This window comes from Salvelinus fontinalis, chromosome 27 (assembly GCF_029448725.1).
Source record: "Salvelinus fontinalis isolate EN_2023a chromosome 27, ASM2944872v1, whole genome shotgun sequence".
Classification (NCBI taxonomy): domain Eukaryota; kingdom Metazoa; phylum Chordata; class Actinopteri; order Salmoniformes; family Salmonidae; genus Salvelinus; species Salvelinus fontinalis.
Genome location: NC_074691.1, coordinates 13831783 through 13852423, shown reverse-complemented (window position 1 = coordinate 13852423; position 20641 = coordinate 13831783). Strand labels below are relative to the sequence as shown.

Here is a 20641-nt window from a genome sequence, read left to right as displayed (position 1 = left end):
ACAGCAACTGAAGAACTGGGAAAGCTGGAATACAGAAACTGAAGAACTGGGAAAGCTGGAATACAGCAACTGAAGAACTGGGAAAGCTGGGATACAGCAACTGAAGAACTGGGAAAGCTGGGATACAGCAACTGAAGAACTGGGAAAGCTGGGATACAGCAACTGAAGAACTGGGAAAGCTGGAATACAGCAACTGAAGAACTGGGAAAGCTGGGATACAGCAACTGAAGAACTGGGAAAGCTGGGATACAGCAACTGAAGAACTGGGAAAGCTGGAATACAGCAAACCCAATGGTACAGTTACAGTACCTTCGGAAATTATTCAGACCCCTTGACTTTTTCACATTGTGCTAGGTTACAGCCTTATTCTAAAATGTATTTAAAAAAACAATTATCATCAGTCTACACACAATACCCCATAATGACAAAGCAAAAACAGTTTTTTAGAAATGTTTGCTAATTTATAAAAAGTAAACTGAAATATCACATTTACATCAGTATTCAGACTCTTTACTCAGTATTTTGTTGAAGCACCTTTGTCGGTGATTACAGCCTCGAGTCTTCTTGGGTATGACGCTACAAGCTTGGCACACCTGTATTTGTGGAGTTCTACAGACAATTCCTTCGACCTCATGGCTTGGTTTTTGCTCTCACATGCACTGTCAACTCTTGGACCTTATATAGACAGGTGCGTGCCTTTCCAAATCATGTCCAATCAATAGACTTGACCCGGGTGGACTCCAATCAAGTTGTAGACACACCTCAAGGATGATCAATGGAAACAGGATGCACCTGAGCTCAATTTCGAGTCTCATAGCAAAAGGTCTGAATACTTATGTTAAATAAGGTATTTCTAAAAACCTGTTTTCGATTTGTCATTATGGGGTATTGTGTGTACATTGCTGAGGATTTTTAAAAATGTAATCCATCTGAGAATAAGGCTAACAAAATGTGGAAAAAGTCAAGCGGTCATAATACTTTCCGAAGGCACTGTATATTTGTGAGAACGGTTCGGTCTTTCCAAAGTGCATGTCATAAAATTTGTTTTTCAGCGGAATGGTTTCTCACAAATAGCCATACCATCTCTCCCCTTTCCTTTGTGTGTTTACAAATCTGTTTTCAATGGTTATTTCCTGATAGATTCGGTAGTCACAGACTACCAGACTAAGTAATCATGTGACTAAATTAAATAAAAATAAAAATAAACTACACTATGAAACAAACATTCTTTAAATTATATAAAGAATGATAGTAAAAAGCTTTGGGGCACCTTAAATTAAATTTTGGGGATAAAAGCCAACTTGGCTCCTTCATTCATTGACTCAGATGGCTCATTCATCAAAAAGCCCACTCATTTTGCAAACTACTTTAATGACTTTTTCATTGGCAAGATAAGTAAACTTAGGGATGACATGCCAGCAACAAACGCTGACAATACACATCCAAATATATCGGACCAAATTTTGAAAGACAAGAATTGTACTTTTGAATTCTGCAAAGTCAGTGTGGAAGAAGTGACAAAAAATATTGTTGTCCATCAACAATGACAGGCCACCGGGGTCTGACAATCTGGATGGAAAATTACTGAGGATAATAGCAGACGATATTGCCACTCCTATTTGCCACATCTTCAATTTAAGCCTACTAGAGAGCGTGTGCTCTCAGGCCTGGAGGGAAGCTAAAATCATTCTGCTACCCAAGAATAGTAAAGCCCCCTTTACTGGCTCAAATAGCCGACCAATCAGCCTGTTACCAACCCTTAGTAAACTTCTGGAAAAAATAGTGTTTGACCAGATACAATGCTATTTTACAGTAAACAAATTGACAACAGAATTTCAGCATGCTTATAGGGAAGGACACTCAACAAGCACCACACTTACACAAATGACTGATGAATGGCTGAGAGAAATTAATGATAAAATGATTGTGGGTGCTGTCTTGTTAGACTTTAGTGCAGCTTTTGACATTATTGATCATAGTCTGCTGCTGGAAAAACGTGTATTATGGCTTTACACCTCCTGTTATAATGTGGATAAAGAGTTCCTTATCTAACAGAACACAGAGGGTGTTATTTAATGGAAGCCTTAGATATAATCCAGTTAGAATCCGAAAATCCCCAGGGTAGCTGTTTAGGCCCCTTGCTTTTTTCAATTTTTAATAACGACATGCCACTGACTTTGAGTAAAGCCAGAGTGTCTATGTATGCGGATGACTCAACACTATACACGTCAGCTACCACATCGACTGAAATGACTGCAACACTCAACAGAGAGCTGCAGTTAGTTTCAGAGTGGGTGGCAAGGAATAAGTTAGCCCTAAATATTTCAAAAACTAAAAGCATTGTATTTGGAACAAAACACTCACTAAACCCTACACCTCAACTAAACATTGTAATAAATAACGTGGAAATTGAGCAATTTGAGATGACTAAACTGCTTGGAGTAACCCTAGACTGTAAACTGTCATGCTCAAAACATATTGATGCAATAGTAGCTAAGATGGGGAGAAGTCTGTCTATAATAAAGCGATGCTCTGCCTTAACAACACTATCAACAAGGCAGGTCCTACAGGCCCTAGTTTTGTCGCACCTTGACTAATGTTCAGTCGTGTGGTCAGGTGCCACAAAAAATAACTTTTGCAAAAGGAAAATTGCAGTTGGCTCAGAACAGGGCAGCACGGCTACCCCACAAGACATGCCACAAGAGGTCTCTTCACAGTCCCCAAGTCCAGAACAGACTATGGGAGGCACGAAGCACTACATAGAGCCATGACTACATGGAACTCTATTCCACTGACGCAAGCAGTAAAATGTTATTTTAAAAACAGATTAAAAAACACCTTATGGAACAGCGGGGACTGTGAAGCAACACAAACATTGGCACAGACACTTGCACACACACACACACACACACACACATACACACACACACACGATAACATACGCAATATACATGCACATAGTATTAGTATAGTATTAATATTAGTACTGTAGATATGTGGTAGTGGTGGAGTAGGGGCCTGAGGGCACACAGTGTGTTGTGAAATCTGTGAATGTATTGTAATGTTTAAAAAAAAATTATAAACTGTCTTCATTTTGCTGGACCCCAGGAAGAGTAGCTGCTGCATATTAAATACAAATACAAATACCACTGTCAAACACGTTTCGTGTATGTCTTACATAAGATTTTACACTGAAAATAAGGAGTGTCCCTATAAATCACAGTGCTTAGTGTGATAATAGCTTTGTTCTGATCATGTCAGTGGGCTATGGCTGCTCTTTGATTATCTCTGGGGCTGAATGAGGTGCAGCTTCCTCCATGTGAAGCCATCGCCACGAAAACAGCGTTTTGTGGCAGTGAAGCTTCTCAGGGAGGAGAGGCAGGTGGGCACTGGCTACCCATAGCCCACCACTTCTGTCTCCATTTAATCAGCATGGAGAAAGGAGGTCTTAAAAGAAGACACTTCCCCCTGAAATCGTCCTGTGGGTCAGTGAACAAGAGAGAGAGCTGCCTGACGCATTGCCTGCCTGTAAAACCACATTAATATCAAGCCCAGCTGTGAGAGAGGAGGGTTATGAGGAGCCAAGCGTCTGCAATTTGTCAAGGTTAGGAAATACAAATACCATACAATACAGTGCTCCCCTTTAGAGCCCATTTGTTTGCTAGCTTAAGGGAGGATGCATAGTTTTACTGCTGTGGTGTGTTCAATCATTGAGTGAGTGGGAAAGGTTTTCAAATGAAGCCTTTCCGTCCAATGGAAATGTGCTAGGACCTTATGGGAGAAATGGTGTGAGAAGAAAGTCTCACAAGCTGTGCTTTATTTGGCTAATGACCCATATTGTACACCAAAGAGGTGGGGGGTTACTAATTGTCTCTTTAGTGGGGCAGTGAACAACATTAAGCAATATGAGAGCCTATAATAACAAATGAACCAAGCAGAAATGCGAAGGTGAAGACATATTAAACATCTATTAATCCTTATTATAACCCTCCACTATTTTGTGAAGAATTCATCACTCCCACTCTGTACTAGTGGTTGAGACTTGCACTACCTACCGTTCACCGCCTTGTCTGCTACAGCCAGGCCTCTGAACAATGGAATGATTTATCACAGTGTTTGAGGCTGTGACTGTGACTCTCCCCACATCTCACCTCTGCATCCTGACTGAGTCACTGGCTTAAGAAACCAGGCAGCTGTTCCGTTTGGAGATCCTGCCAGGTCTGTTTTACATAATAACAGCATACGCTCTCTCAGGTCCGTCAGTGGAAAAGAACCAACTGGAGATCTTTAACCTTTTATTGCAGTGGGCTAAATCAGGGTCATTGAGTGTTTCTTGGTAGTCTTAAACAAATCTACGTTGAAACAAAAGTATACACCTCACACACATGGTTATGGGTTTAAAAAAAGAAGACACCTGTACCATGTCAGATACAGAGTTGAAATGTATTACATTTTGAGTTTGCTTCCCAATATTACACTTTATATATAGTATAGTCAAAAGTTTGGACACACCTACTCGTTCAACAGTTTTTCTTTATTTGGACTATTTCTACGTTGTAGATTAATAGTGAAGACATCAAAACTATGAAATAACACATATGGAATCATGTAAAAAGCAAAAAAGTGTTAAACAAATATTTTTTTTTATTATATTTGAGATTTTTCAACGTAGCCACCCCTTGCCTTGATGACAGCTTTGCACACTCTTGGCATTCTCTCAATCAGTGTCACGATAGTCTTCATGAGAGAGAGAGGACCAAGGCGCAGCGTGTGCAAAATACATCTCTTTATTTTGGAAGAGAGAAAAAACACGAAACGAACACTATACACAAACTAACAAAACAACAAACGACCGTGAAGCTAAATAACGTAAGTGCACAGACAAGCAACAAACGTTCAACATAGACAACACCCCACAAAAGCCTACTGCCTATGGCTGCCTTAAATATGGCTCCCAAACAGAGACAATGAATGACAGCTGTCTCTGATTGAGAACCAATCCAGGCAGCCATAGACATAACTAAACAACACTACTCTACTCTACTCTGCCCCATTCACATACAACACCCCTAGACATTACAAAACACATACCTTCCCCATGTCACACCCTGACCCAACCAAAAAACATAAAGAAAACAAAGAATACTAAGGCCAGGGCGTGACAGTACCCCCCCACAAAAGTGCGGACTCCGACCGCACAACCTGAAATAGAAAGGGGAGGGTACGGGGTGGGCCCCATCATGGCGGCGGCTCGGGTGCGGGACGTGGCCCCCACTCCACCATTGTCAATACCCGCCTTGGTAGCCTCCTCCAAATGGCCACCCTCCAAATTAACCCCAGCGGACTAAGGGGCAGCACCGGACTAAGGGGCAGCACCGGACTGAGGGGCAGCACCGGACTGAGGGGCAGCACTGGACTGAGGGGCAGCACCGGACTGAGGGGCAATCCCGGAATGAGGGACAACACCAGAATGAGGGGCAACACCAGAATGAGGGGCAACACCAGAATGAGGGGCAACTCCGAAGTGAAGTGCAGCTCCGGACTGAGGGGCAGCACCGGACTGAATGGTGGATCCTGGCTGGCTGGCTCTGGCGGATCCTGGCTGGCTGGCGGCTCTGGCGGATCCTGGCTGGCTGGCGGCTCTGGCGGATCCTGGCTGGCTGGCGGCTCTGGCGGATCCTGGCTGGCTGGCGGCTCTGGCGGATCCTGGCTGGCTGGCGGCTCTGGCGGATCCTGGCTGGCTGGCTCTGGCGGATCCTGGCTGGATGACGGCCCTGGCTGGTCATGGCTGGATGACGGCTCTGGCTGGTCATGGCTGGATGACGGCTCTGGCTGGTCATGGCTGGATGACGGCTCTGGCTGGTCATGGCTGGATGACGGCTCTGGCTGGTCATGGCTGGATGACGGCTCTGGCTGGTCATGGCTGGATGACGGCTCTGGCTGGTCATGGCTGGATGACGGCTCTGGCGGATCCTGGCTGGATGACGGCTCTGGCTGGTCATGGCTCGCTGACGGCTCTGGCTGATCCTGTCTGGCGGAAGGCTCTGGCTGATCCTGTCTGGCGGAAGGCTCTGGCTGATCCTGTCTGGCGGAAGGCTCTGGCTGATCCTGTCTGGCGGAAGGCTCTGGCGGCTCCTGTCTGGCGGAAGGCTCTGGCGGCTCCTGTCTGGCGGAAGGCTCTGGCGGCTCCTGTCTGGTGGAAGGCTCTGGCGGCTCCTGTCTGGCGGACGGCTCTGGCTGATCCTGTCTGGCGGAAGGCTCTGGCGGCTCCTGTCTGGCGGAAGGCTCTGGCGGCTCCTGTCTGGCGGAAGGCTCTGGCGGCTCCTGTCTGGCGGACGGCTCTGAAGGCTCATGGCAGACGGGCGGCTTTGCAGGCTCAGTACAGACGGGCGGCTTTGAAAGCTCAGTACAGACGGGCAGTTCATGCGGCGCTTGGCAGACGGACAGTTCAAACGGCGTTGGGCAGACGGGCAGTTCAGGCGCCGTTGGGCAGACAGGCAGTTCAGGCACCGTTGGGCAGACGGGCAGTTCAGGCACCGTTGGGCAGACGGGCAGTTCAAGGACCATTGGGCAGACGGGCAGTTCAAGCACCATTGGGCAGACGGGCAGTTCAAGCGCCGTTGGGCAGACGGGCAGTTCAGGCGCCGTTGGGCAGACGACAGACTCTGACCGGCTGAGACGCACTGTAGGCCTGGTGCGTGGTGCTGGAACTGGAGGTACCGGGCTAAAGACACGCACCTTCAGGCTAGTGCGGGGAGTAGCAACAGGGCACACTGGACTCTCAAGGCGTACTATAGGCCTGGTGCGTGGTACTGGCACTGGTGGTACCGGGCTGAGGGCACGCACATCAGGGCGAGTACAGGGAGAAGGAACAGTGCGTACAGGGCTCTGGAGACGCACATGAGGCTTGGTGCGTGGTGCCGGAACTGGTTGTACCGGACTGGAGACACGCACCTCAAGGCTAGTGCGGGGAGCAGTAACAGGGCACACTGAGTTCTCAAGGCGCACTATAGGACTAGTGCGTGGTACCGGGACTGGTGGTACCGGGCTGAGGGCACGCACCTCAGGACGAGTGCGGGGAGAAAGATCAGTGCGTACAGGGCTCTGGAGACGCACATGAGGCTTGGTGCGTGGTGCCGGAACTGGAGGCACTGGGCTGGATACACGCACCACAGGGAGAGTGCGTGGAGGAGGAACAGGGCTCTGAAGAGGCACAGGAGGCTTAGTGCGTGGTGTCAGCACTGGTGGTACTGGGCTGGGGACACGCACCACAGGGAGAGTGCGTGGAGGAGGAACAGGGCTCTGAAGAGGCACAGGAGGCTTAGTGCGTGGTGTCAGCACTGGTGGTACTGGGCTAGTGCGAGGAGCAGTAACAGGACGCACAGGACTCTGGAGACGCACAGGAGGCTTTGTGCGTGCTGTAGGCACTGTCTTAACCAGGCGGCTAGCACGCACCTCAGGACGAGTATGGAGAGCTGTTCCCGGTGACATTAACTCACCAACACGTTCATACGGACGGATGCCGTGCCTCATGCACCAAACCAGTACATCCCTCATAACTCTCTCCTCCAATTTCTCCATTAACTCCTTTACTGTCTCTGCGTCGCTCACCTCCAAAACCGCCCTCACCGGCTCCCTACGGTAAGCAGGAGGAGTTGGCTCACGTCTCCCGACTGACCCAACTAAACTACCCGAGAGCCCCCACCCAAGAAATTTTTGGGTTTGACTTACGGGCTTCCAGCCTTGTTTCCGTGCTGCCTCCTCATATCGCCGCCTCTCTGCTTTCGCTGCCTCCAGCTCAGCTTTGGGGCGGCGATATTCTCCAGGTTGAGCCCAGGGTCCCTTTCCGTCCAATATTTCCTCCTAAGTCCACGAGTCCTGGTTCCTCTCACGCTGCTTGATCCATGGTTGGTGGGGTGTTCTGTCACGATAGTCTTCGTGAGAGAGAGAGGACCAAGGCGCAGCGTGTGCAAAATACATCTCTTTATTTTGGAAGAGAGAAAAAACACGAAACGAACACTATACACAAACTAACAAAACAACAAACGACCGTAAAGCTAAATAACGAAAGTGCACAGACAAGCAACAAACGTTCAACATAGACAACACCCCACAAAAGCCTACTGCCTATGGCTGCCTTAAATATGGCTCCCAATCAGAGACAATGAATGACAGCTGTCTCTGATTGAGAACCAATCCAGGCAGCCATAGACATAACTAGACAACACTACTCTACTCTGCCCAATACACATACAACACCCTTAAACATTACAAAACACATACCTTCCCCAAGTCACACCCTGACCCAACCAAAAAACATAAAGAAAACAAAGAATACTAAGGCCAGGGCGTGACAATCAGCTTCATAAGGTAGTCAGCAGGAATGCATTTCAATTAACAGTTGTGCCTTGTTAAAAGTTAATTTGTGGAATTTCTGTCCTTCTTAATGCGTTTGAGCCAATCAGTTATGTTGTGACAAGGTAAGGGTGATATACAGAAGATAGTCCTATTGGGTAAAAGACCAAGTCCATATTATGGCAAAAACAGCTCAAATAAGCAAAGAGAAACGACAGTCCATCATTACTATAAGACATGCAGGACAGTCAATCCAAAAACTTTGAAAGTTTCTTCAAGTGCAGTCGCAAAAACCATCAAGCGCTTTGATGAAACTGTCTCTCATGAGGACCGCCACAGGAAAGGAAGACCCAGGGTTACCTCTGCTGCAGAGGACATGTTCATTAGAGTTACCAACCTCAGATATTGCAGGCCAAAAAAACACATCCCAGACACATCTCAACATCAACTGTTCAGAGGAGACTGTGTGAATCAGACCTTCATGGTCAAATTGCTGCAAAGAAACCATTACTTAAGGACACCAATAACAAGAAGAGACTTGTTTGGGCCAAGAAACATGAGCAATGAACATTAGACTAGTGGAAATCTGTTGTTTGGTCTGATGAGTCCAAATTTGCGATTTTTGGTTCCAACCGGCGTGTCTTTGTGAAACGCAGAGTAGGTGAATGGATGATCTCCGCATGTGTCGTTCCCACCGTGAATTATGGAGGAGGAGGTGTGGTGTGGGGGTGCTTTTCTGGTGACACTGTCTGTGATTTATTTAGAATTCAAGGCACACTTAACCAGCGCGGCTACCACAGCATTCTGCAGCGATACGCCATTCCATCTGGTTTGAGCTTAGTGGGACTATCATTTGTTTTTCAACAGGACAACACTATTTTGGTTACTACATGATTCCATATGTGTTATTTCATAGTTGTAATGTCTTCACTGTTATTCTACAATATAGAAAATAGTAAAAATAAAGAAAAACCCTTGAATGAGTAGGTGTGTACAAACCTTTGACTGGTACTGTACATCACAGAAGACAGAAATATAAAACTGTTTGACATAGTAACACCGGATTTTTGTCTGCTTTTTAAAAATAATCTTTATTAATGACGAAATTATGAAAAATATTAATGCAGGAAAGGGCTACAAGACAAAGTCTTACCAACTTTAGAACAGCCAATCCCTGAAAGTCCTTTCAGTCCACATGAGAAAGATTACAGTTTACTACAGAATACTACAGTACTTACTATAGAATTCTGTAGTAAACTATACACGGTAGTATCTCTCAATCATGTGTATTTGTCACGGTCGTCATAATGAGTAGACCAAGGCGCAGCGTGGTAAACAAACATAACTCTTTAATAAAAGAGAGAACACTGAACACTAAACAAAACAACAAAACGAACTGTGAAGCAATATGGCTAGTGCAGAACAGGCAACTAAACATAGAATAACAACCCACAAAATACCCAAGGAATATGGCTACCTAAATATGGTCCGAGACAACGATAAACAGCTGCCTCTGATTGAGAACCAATCTAGGCAACCATAGACATATAAACACCTCGACTAGATAAACCCCTAGACAATCCAAAAACTAAACAAACCACCCTTGTCACACCCTGACCTAACCAAATAATAAATAAAACAAAGATAACTAAGGTCAGGGCGTGACAGTATTACTTACTATAAATTGCTGTAGTATACCGTAGAATACTATAAGAAATACTACAGTATTATCCACACAAAACAATACAGTCTGCAAAAACACCATATATTTTATTATAGAAGAGAGCAAAAGCGCATAACTATGTGTTCAGACGCTAGTCCTATCTACAGGTTATGGAAAACTTGCTATTTTAGTATTTCCCCAGTAGGTTTCCTGAAGGAGAAAGCCTCCACTTCTATTTGAAAGATAATAAAACTAAACTCTATAGTAAATACTACAGTCATGTATGCAAAAACACGACAGTAAGTATTACAGTATACTACAGTCTGCAAAAACACTACATTAAATACTACAGTATACTAAAATCCACAAAACACTACATTAATTACTATAGTATATACTACAGTTTTTTTTACTACAGTATTTATACTATAGTTAACTGTAAATGCTAATGAATATTACATTATACTACAGTGCATACTACAGTAAAGTCAGCAAAAACCCTACAGTGAATAATATAGTATATTATAATTATACCATAGTATTTTTTATGTGGGAGTGGTCTGACATTGACTTTTATGTCCTGCTTGATAACATTTAGCGAGAATTATTTGTACATTTTCTCATACTGTAATAATAGGTAATTGCCTTCTTTGCCTTGTCCAGTTGTTATTGTTTCCCATCACATTTTTAAAATCGATTTCATAGAGCTTAACAGCTCACATTCTGCTAATGATCATTGGGAGCACTAATCCTCTCTATTTGCATTTGTGGAGAGTAAGAAGTTAAAGTCAGATAAGGCTTTACTATAGTGAACAAAAATATGTACACAACATGCAACAATTTATTAATTTTACTGAGTTAAAGTTCACATAAGGAAATTGGTGAATTGAAATAAATTCATTAGGCCCTTATCTATGGATTTCACATGACTGGGAGTACAAGATATGCATCTGTTGGTCATAGATGTAGATGCATAGTTTTACTGCTGTGGTGTGTTCAATCATTGAGTGAGTGGGAAAGGTTTTCAAATGAAGCCTTTCCGCCCAATGGAAATGTGCTAGGACCTTATGGGAGTAATGGTGTGAGAAGAAAAAAGGTAGGGGCGTGGATCAGTATCTGGTGTGACTCCCATTGCAGTGTGACACGTCTCATTCGCTTAGAGTGGATCAGGCTGTTGATTGTGGCCTGTGGAATGTTGTACCACTCCTCTTCAATGGCTGTGTTGCTGGATATTAGCGGGAAATGGAACACGCTGTCGTACACGTTGATCCAGAGCATCCCACAAATGCTCAATGGGTGACATGTATAGTGAGTATGCAGGCCATGGAAGAACTGGAATATTTTCAGCTTCCAGGAATTGTGTACAGATCCTTGCAACATGGGGCCGTGCATTATCATGCTGAAATATGAGGTGATGGCAGCGGATGAATGGCACGACAATGGGCTCCAGGATCTCATCACGGTATCTCTGTGCATTCAAACTGCCATCTATAAAATGCAATTGTATTTGTTGTCCGTAGCTAATGAGACACCCTGGAGACACCCTGGACCCAAACTGTTACAGACCTATATCCATCCTGCCCTGCCTATCTAAGGTCTTCGAAAGCCAAGTTAATAAACAGATCACTGACCATCTCGAATCCCACCGTACCTTCTCCGCTGTGCAATCCGGTTTCCGAGCTGGTCACGGGTGCACCTCAGCCACGCTCAAGGTACTAAACTATATCATAACCACCATCGATAAAAGACAGTACTGTGCAGCCTTCTTCATCAACCTGGCCAAGGCTATCGACTCTGTCAATCACCATATTCTTATCGGCAGACTCAGTAGCCTCGGTTTTTCTGATGACTGCCTTGCCTGGTTCACCAACTACTTTGCAGACAGAGTTCAGTGTGTCAAATCGGAGGGCATGTTGTCTGGTCCTCTGGCAGTCTCTATGGGGGTACCACAGGGTTCAATTCTCGGGCCGACTCTTTTCTCTGTATATATCAATGATGTTGCTCTTGCTGCGGGCGATTCCCTGATCCACCTCTACGCAGACGACACCATTCTGTATACTTCTGGCCCTTCCTTGGACACTGTGCTATATAACCTCCAAACGGGCTTCAATGCCATACAACACTCCTTCCGTGGCCTCCAACTGCTCTTAAATGCTAGTAAAACCAAATGCATGCTTTTCAACCGTTTGCTGCCTGCACCCGCCCGCCCGACTAGCATCACCACCCTGGACGGTTCTGACCTAGAATATGTGGACATCTATAAATACCTAGGTGTCTGGCTAGACTGTAAACTCTCCTTCAAGACTCATATTAAACATCTCCAATCCAAAATCAAATCTAGAATCGGCTTTCTATTTCGCAACAAAGCCTCCTTCACTCACGCCGCAAAACTTACCCTCGTAAAACTGACTTTCCTACCGATCCTCGACTTCGGAAAATAGCTTCCAATACTCTACTCAGCAAACTAGATGCAGTTTATCATAGTGCCATTCGTTTTGTTACTAAAACACCTTATACCACCCACCACTGCGACCTGTATGCTCTAGTCGGCTGGCCCTCACTACATATTCGTCGCCAGACCCACTGGCTCCAGGTCATCTACAAGTCCATGCTAGGTAAAGCTCCGCCTTATCTCAGTTCACTGGTCACGATAACAACACCCACCCGTAGCACGCGCTCCAGCAGGTATATCTCACTGATCATCCCCAAAGCCAACACCTCATTTGGCCGCCTTTCCTTCCAGTTCTCTGCTGCCTGTGACTGGAACGAATTGCAAAAATCGCTGAAGTTGGAGACTTTTATTTCCCTCACCAACTTTAAACATCTGCTATCTGAGCAGCTAACCGATCGCTGCAGCTGTACATAGTCCATCTGTAAATAGCCCACCCAATTTACCTACCTCATCCCCATACTGTTTTTATTTATTTACTTTTCTGCTCTTTTGCACACCAGTATCTCTACTTGCACATGATCATCTGATGATTTATCACTCCAGTGTTAATCTGCTAAAGTGTAATTATTCGCTCCTATGGCCTATTTATTGCCTACCTCCTCATGCCTTTTGCATACAATGAATATAGACTCTTTTTTCCCTACTGTGTTATTGACTTGTTATTGTTAACTCCATATGTAACTCTGTGGTGTTGTTTGTTCACACTGCTATGCTTTATCTTGGCCAGGTCGCAGTTGTAAATAAGAACTTGTTCTCAACTAGCCTACCTGGTTAAATAAAGGTGAAATAAAATAAAAGAAATAAAAATGCTTGCCCATGCCATAATTCCACTGCCATCATGGGGCACTCATTTCACAACATTGACATCAGCAAACCATTCACCCACACGACGCCATACACGTGGTCTGCAGTTGTGAGGCCAGTTAGACATACTGCCAAATTCTCAAAAACAACATTAGAGGCGGCTTATGGTAGAGAAATTAACATTAAATTCTCTGGCAACAGCTCAGGTGGACATTCCTCTGTTAAGCATGCCAATTGCACTCTCTCTCAAAACTTGAGACATTTGTTGTATTGTGTTCTGTGACAAAACTGCACATTTTAGAGTGGCCTTTTATTGTCCCAAGCACAAGGTGCACCTGTGTAATGATCATGATGTTTAATCAGCTTCTTGATATGCCACACCTGTCAGATGGATGGATTATCTTGGCAAAGGAGATATGCTCACTAACCAGAGAAACACATTTGTGCTCGAAAGTTGAGAGAAATTTCTGGGATCTTTTATTTCAGTTTATGAAACATGAGACCACCACTTTACATGTTGCGTTTATATTTTTGTTCAGGATACATGAAGTGACAGAGACCCATTCCTCACATCTCTGGTCTTAACTGTATTGTACCGCCTATCTAATACCAGGCATACTGGGTAGTAATGTCGCTTCCAGATGACTGCCCTCCCCTACTCTACAAATGGAACAGGACGCGACAAACCATATGTGATACTCAGTCCCTCTACTCCTCCTCCTGTAAAGAATGTGAAATGTGTGGGTAGCACTGGCAGACACTGAGGTGAAAACAGCTCGCTGCTAATGAGTCTCTTTGGGTTTCTGTTCTATGGTTTACAGATGGTAGGGGTAGCTCAGCAAGACAAAACAAAGATGTTTCACTTAGTTTCTTGTTTTGTTTCCCATTTTAGAGTTATTGTGTGTGTGTGTGTGTGTGTGTGTGTGTGTGTGTGTGTGTGTGTGTGTGTGTGTGTGTGTGTGTGTGTGTGTGTGTGTGTGTGTGTGTGTACACTCCATGTTCCCTATGACCTCTCCTTGTGAGCTATGGGATCACATGGCTGTTTCAATGTCAATGTTTTATGCAATGTAATGAATTCCATTCTTCCTCTCCCATGACAGAGTGATGTGAACAGACTGAACAGGAACAGAGACATTGTTCTCAGCCTTTATCAGATAGTTAGCGACTTCAAAACAAACAGTAGTACATATGTCATATTGACCAAAAACAGAGTAGCTAAAATGTAATTTATCATTCAAAAGTATGAATGTGTCTTTAAAAAATGTTCAAAGATATCTTACTTGTACTGGCAAACTTGATGTAAAGAAGTGACATTTTATTTTAATTATGTTGATGTGTCTAAATACCATATAAAATACCATAGAATTTTAGGTAAGGGGTTCATTGTAACAAATGTTACAGTTAACCCCCATTACAAACCTGAGTCTAATCTGTATGATCTGAGTCTAATCTGAGTCTAATCTGAGTAATCTGATTCTTGTGAAGAAATACAACAATAATTATTGTCATCAACTATACCGATCAAAGGACCTATTCGTACTGATAAAAATTATATACAGTATACTGAACAAAAATATAAATGCAACATGCAACAATTTCAAAGATTTTACTCAGGATCTCGCTGCGGTATCTCTAATATATGGGGAATGTTCCGCACGTCAATAATCAAAAAACAGAGGGGGCAAGAAAATTTATAATTCGGCCTGAACAAAAAAAAGTGTAAATAAAACCCCAAATAATTAATGGATTCAAGCTAAACTTTCTTGGCATGTAGATACATGAACTAAGCATTAACACATTGAGCACTTTCTAAGTTATTTCTAATTTGAGTTATTTAGTTGTTACTTTGTCTTCCAATTCTCTCTTAGTCATAACTCTAGGTTTATGTTTCTGCTCACAAAACACTAAGTATTGCGGAGGACAACATTTTCATTAATGAATTCTCTGTGGAAGCTAATTTGTAAAGTTCTCATAACAAATTGCTGGGGGGTTATGTTCATATGACATCACCATGGAAATACAGATGAAAGAGTGTAGCCTCAGTCTGCTATTCTAAAGGCCATATGCAAGAGCTGGCTGTGGGAATTACTGTCCTTCGGACCTTTAAGGAGATTTTATCTCAATATTATAAAGCTCAGTTATTGTACCAGCAGTAATATAACTTACTTAGATGTTCTGGTTGTGTCAGAGGGAAGCTGCAAAACACCCACACTGACATAGAAAATTAATTACCAAATAATCCATTTTACCAATCACTTTACCATTTTTGATTATAATTTAATATGTCATATTCAAATGATTTAATCTGGAACAATAGTACTGTGTGATGCTGTGTATCTATCTACACAATGGAGCAGGAACAGAACTGTACAACAAGATGGCCTCTCATTGGTTGCCTTCCCTACTGGACCAATAGGAGTAATGAGGCCTGTGACGGCTTCATCAATATGCACCATCTTATCTATCTTTATTAGCAGTTTGGCTTCACCATGGATTCATTCTTTGTGGTCCTTGATTGATGTCATATTGTCCAGTGTGGTGCCAAGGAGACAATCTTTATGTGGCAGTTGTGGAGACAGATCTTCCTTCCTCTGGGCTCAAAGCTTCCTATAATGGCAAGGCTAGCTTCCTGCAACATGAACCGGGCTTTAAATGTGGTAAGTCTTTCAAAGCACAAGCCTCATCTCTTAAACATTATAAATTAATTTAGGCCCCACTTTTTAAATATCAATTCTTGGGCATGTAATTGAGTAAAAGTATTAACCAAACGCAGGCTATAACCAACAGCTGTTGATGATAAACCTACAGTAAATTCAGAACGACTGAATACTGTATGTGCGGAAGTATATGCTAAACTGAATAAGTTTTGTCTGACACAGAACAGAAGTTAAAACCACAGCAGGAAACCATATTACCAGATAACTCATTCTCTTCCTGTCTGGGTTGATACTATTTCTACCTCAGTGGCCACAGAATACAGCACAGCGTGTTAATGCTACTGTATAGTGTTTCAACATGATTTAAAAGATGACAGTGGGAATAGGTACACCTAGAACATAAGTCTTTTTGACGTTTTAAAGAGCTTCTATGTTGTTGTACCTAGAAATAGTTGTATAAAGAGTTGCTTCAATGCAAGTGTTTCTCCAAACTCCATGTTTCTTGACAGTTTTTAAAACTTATTTCAATGATTTGTATTTCCCACTGACTAAAGACCATTACATAATTACCTGACTCCTCCGCACAACACTTCCACCATGGCAACAATAACAAACTCCAATTGCATACCCACACTTACAGCAGGTTTATGAGGAAATTTGGTTGACTGGAATACTCTGTATAATTACGTTGGAGGTTTTTTTCATTGCATAGTTGTGTACTTTATACATTTTCTTCGTAAAAATAACAACTCATAGGCATATATTGACCTGACTGACCTGTACCTTGCTCGAATGTTCGGCATACATATTTTTTAAATATACTTTATATGTACAATGACAGCACCTCTGAAATACCACGCATTCCTGAGACCTATAGGGCATCAGCTGGCCTGGTGACACAGAGGTTAATACAGATGCAGAGATTTATAGAGCCTTGTCAACAGTCACCATTTGAATCATCAAACTCCAAACTCCAAACCAAACTCTGCCAGAGCAAATGTTTATACAGCTTTGTCTGACTGGACACCTTGCCTGGAGCCAATCCAACTGAGCCTCTTTGGTGTATAACAGGCTTGATGGCTCAGGGTTGAGTGAGAGTTCCCAAAGGACACTGACACTGTAAATGCCATTATATTGATGATTCTGCAGCTGATGAATATATTGGCCACTCCAAGGTGGGCTCCCGAGTGGCGCAGCGGTCAAAACCACTGCATCAGGGGCGTCAGGTAGCCTAGTGGTTAAAGTGTTGGGCATGTAACCGAAAGGTTCCTGGATTGAATCTCCGAGCTTACAAGGTACAAATCTGTCCTGCCCCTGAACAGGACAGTTAACTCACTGTTACCCGTTAGGCCGTCATTGTAAATAAGAATTTGTTCTTAACTGACTTGCCTAGTTAAATAAAGGTTACATTAAAATACAGTAAAAAAAGGTAACACCTTGATTGTCACCTTCCTCTTGACTCTGACTCTCAGTGTACATTTGTCTTCTAGTCATCTTATGTACAGTTGAACTCTAATAAAGTCAAGACAGCCTCGCTTGAACCTTGAGTGTGTTTGTTTGGTAGGCTGATCTCAAATGTGAAATTCAGCATGACTGAGAGTTTCCTTCTCCAGAGATGCAATTCATTTTACACTGTGTTTTCAAATAACAAAAGTCTTGCCACTGTTACACTTTTCCAAGACATCTGCACTACCTTTGGGAACATGGAGGAGTCATAACTCAATCAGCAGAATATGTCTGATGTCGTGATGACACATAATTTAGACACTGTTCAGTACCATGGTGACATAGACAAACATGTTCTTTGCCTTTGTCAATTTCAGGTTAGCTATTCATTTGAAGATATTTTGCAGACATAACATGTCCTTTTTATCTACTGTAATAGCTACAGTATCATTTTCCAAGTTTCCCCCCCACAAATGTATCCCTCTGTTGGCCAGTCCAAGAGTTACATTTCCCTTTCCTTCTAAACAGGAAACATCTGCAGTGGTGTGAAATGTGGACGTTAGGGATAAGTCTGATTTAATTGTGAACATTTAAATTCCATTATGATGTGAACTGTCTCCCCTGATACATATATAAAAAGGTGGGAGGTGAAATCCCACCTCTGCAAACAGAGCAATGCTAACAAAAGCAATCGTCATCTTAGTAAAATGAAACAAAGCAAAAACAGGTAAAAACAGAAATGGATAAAGATGGACCAAACCAAAGTCATCTTCATTCTACATGTCCAACCAAATGTAGCTGAATGATCTTGTCTTTATTTACTATGTTGTGTCTGATGGAATGATTGGTGCAATGACTGCAATCAGATTTTCTCTGAGTAACAATAACAAACTATCTTAGTAGACAGAAAATATCCCTTTATCCTGATTTCTACACTATCCCCTGGCCCTGGTATAAGAATCCTTTGTCTTTATGCTCTGTAGGATGGTCTAGAATCTACTCAGCCATATAGTGCCCAGTCCTGTATGCCCATGTAGCACGCAGGCAGCAACGTAGTGACGTAATGTAGTGACGCAAATGGGCTTATATTGCGCCAGTGGCCACAGTAGCCCTGCCTGCCTCATTGACTTGACTGCTGCACAGGACTGCACAGCTGCGCTCGTCAGGTCTAACGTGATGCTGTCAGACTGTGCATGGCCCTTCCATCTTTGCATGAGCACAGGAGCGAAAGCTACGCCAAGTAGGCCACACAGACAGAGCCATATGAGCCAATGCTCTGCTCAGCCCTGTTTTCATGATCCCATACAACACAACATTCTTCTGTCTGACTGACAATTACAGCACACACTATTGCAAGAGGTTGTTATTTTATATGCTGACAAATCCAAAGCATTTAGTCTTGAGTCAGAATCAAAATCTGTCGGTAGCAATAAAATGAGTATAAATGATGAGGCGATCACCATTTGATCCTTTAGTTAGTGGCATGCCTATAACATGTCACAGTGAATTTTTCTGAGATCCAAAACCAACCTGTCTCAGTGGGTGTGGTTACAGGATGATGACATTGCCATGGCAGTGTGACAATCAATATTTACATTTTAGTCATTTAGCAGACGCTCTTATCCAGAGCAACTTACAGTAGAGAGTGCATAAATGTTCATTTGTACTGGTCCCCCATGGGAATTGAACCCACAACCCTAGTGCCATGGTCTACCAACTGAGCCACACAGGACCAATCAACACCTGCTGACTCAGATCTGTTTTTTTGGGACAAGGAGAGAAACAGATAACATACATAGGCCTACTGTCATGAAATATTAGATAACATACAGGTAACTGACAAACTAAATGAAACACTTGAGTAAATATGGGATACAAAGTATATTGAAGCAGGTGCTTCCACACAGGTGTGGTTCCTGAGTTAATTAAGCATTTAACATCCCATCATGCTTAGGGTCATGTATCAAAATACCCAGTTGCCCATTATTTTGGCTACCATGACTAGTAGAAAAGATCTCAGTGACTTTGAAAAAGGGGTCTTAAAGGAGCATAGGGGGTTTAAAGGCTGTGTGTGTGTGTGTCACCAGATCTCAACCCAATTGAACACTAAAGGGAGATTCTGGACTGGTGCCTGAGACAGCGTTTTCTACCACCATCAACAAAACACCAAATTATGTAATTTCTCATGGAAGAACAGTGTCACATCCCACCAATAGTGTTCCAGACACTTATACAATCTATGCCAAGGTGCATTGAAGCTGTTCTGGTGGCTCAATGCCCTATTAAGACAGTTACCTGTGGCATTATAATTAGATTACAATTGATATGTAATAGCTAAATTATTATTTATTGAACTGTGGTTTATTTATTTAACTAGGCAAGTCAGTTAATTAAGAACAAATTCTTATTTACAATGACGGCCTAGAAACAGTGTGTTAACTGCCTTGTTCTGGGGCAGAACGACAGATTTTTACATTGTCAGCTCAGGGATTGATCTAGCAACCTTTCAATTATTGGCCCAACGCTCTAACCACTAGGATACCTGCCGTCCATTGACAAGGTTTTTATGTTTTTGTATCTATTTCTTGTAGTAACTGGAAACTCAAATGGAAACTGGACTGGAGTCGAAATAGTTAAAGCGGGGACAGGCGCAAATCACTATTGTGCTCGTGCACGGCGAATTGTAAGGGTGTGTACGCGCGCCAAGGTAGTCCCATTTGGTTCCCGGGGAGAGAGAACGGAGTGCGATAAACGAGAGAGAGGGACGCGGAAACAGCAGGAGCGGTCCGCGAGAGAGGTGCAGCGACCGGTGACAGCTTTTCACTCGAACCGTATAGAGACCAAATAATTGGTGCATTTGTATTTTTTTTTCGTGAAGTTGTCGGATCAGAGGCTTTTTGTAGGGACAAGGGGATTTTTCTTCTGTATAGAGAGTATCATTCGGGATTTAGAATGTCGGGGAGCAGGGAGGAGGAGCGGCGGAAACTAGCCGACATCATTAACCACTGGAACGCCAACCGGCTCGACCTGTTCGAGATTAGCCAACCCACCGAGGTGAGTCCGTGGACCTTCCCCGGGTACAGGCCGCACCAGTCGGGAAAGAGACGATAATTACCCAGTGCAGTGGGGACTAGCTGAGGGAAACGCGCCTGATGAATTATTAAAAACTGGCAACCAAACACGTTTGTTAACAAATACCTGTAGAGCACTGTTGAAATGCAAAAATTAGTCTCAACAAAGTCCCTAACCCACACCTTAGTTAAT

At 43.3% G+C, this 20641-nt stretch overlaps 1 protein-coding gene across 17 annotated transcripts in view; it reads left to right on the top strand.

Moving 5' to 3' along the window:
• Positions 1-20064: 20064 nt before the first annotated feature.
• LOC129825082 (afadin-like) overlaps positions 20065-20641 on the top strand; it is a 133185-nt gene continuing 132608 nt past the window's right edge. For 6 of the 17 annotated variants that reach the window (XM_055884860.1, XM_055884858.1, XM_055884857.1 and 3 more), the window contains exon 1: positions 20068-20431. In XM_055884860.1, coding sequence (XP_055740835.1) covers positions 20330-20431 — 102 coding nt within the window. In that variant the 5' untranslated portion in view covers positions 20068-20329. Of the gene's footprint in view, positions 20432-20641 lie in introns of all 17 variants that reach the window. The other 11 variants (XM_055884863.1, XM_055884847.1, XM_055884849.1 and 8 more) reach the window with 4 other exon arrangements.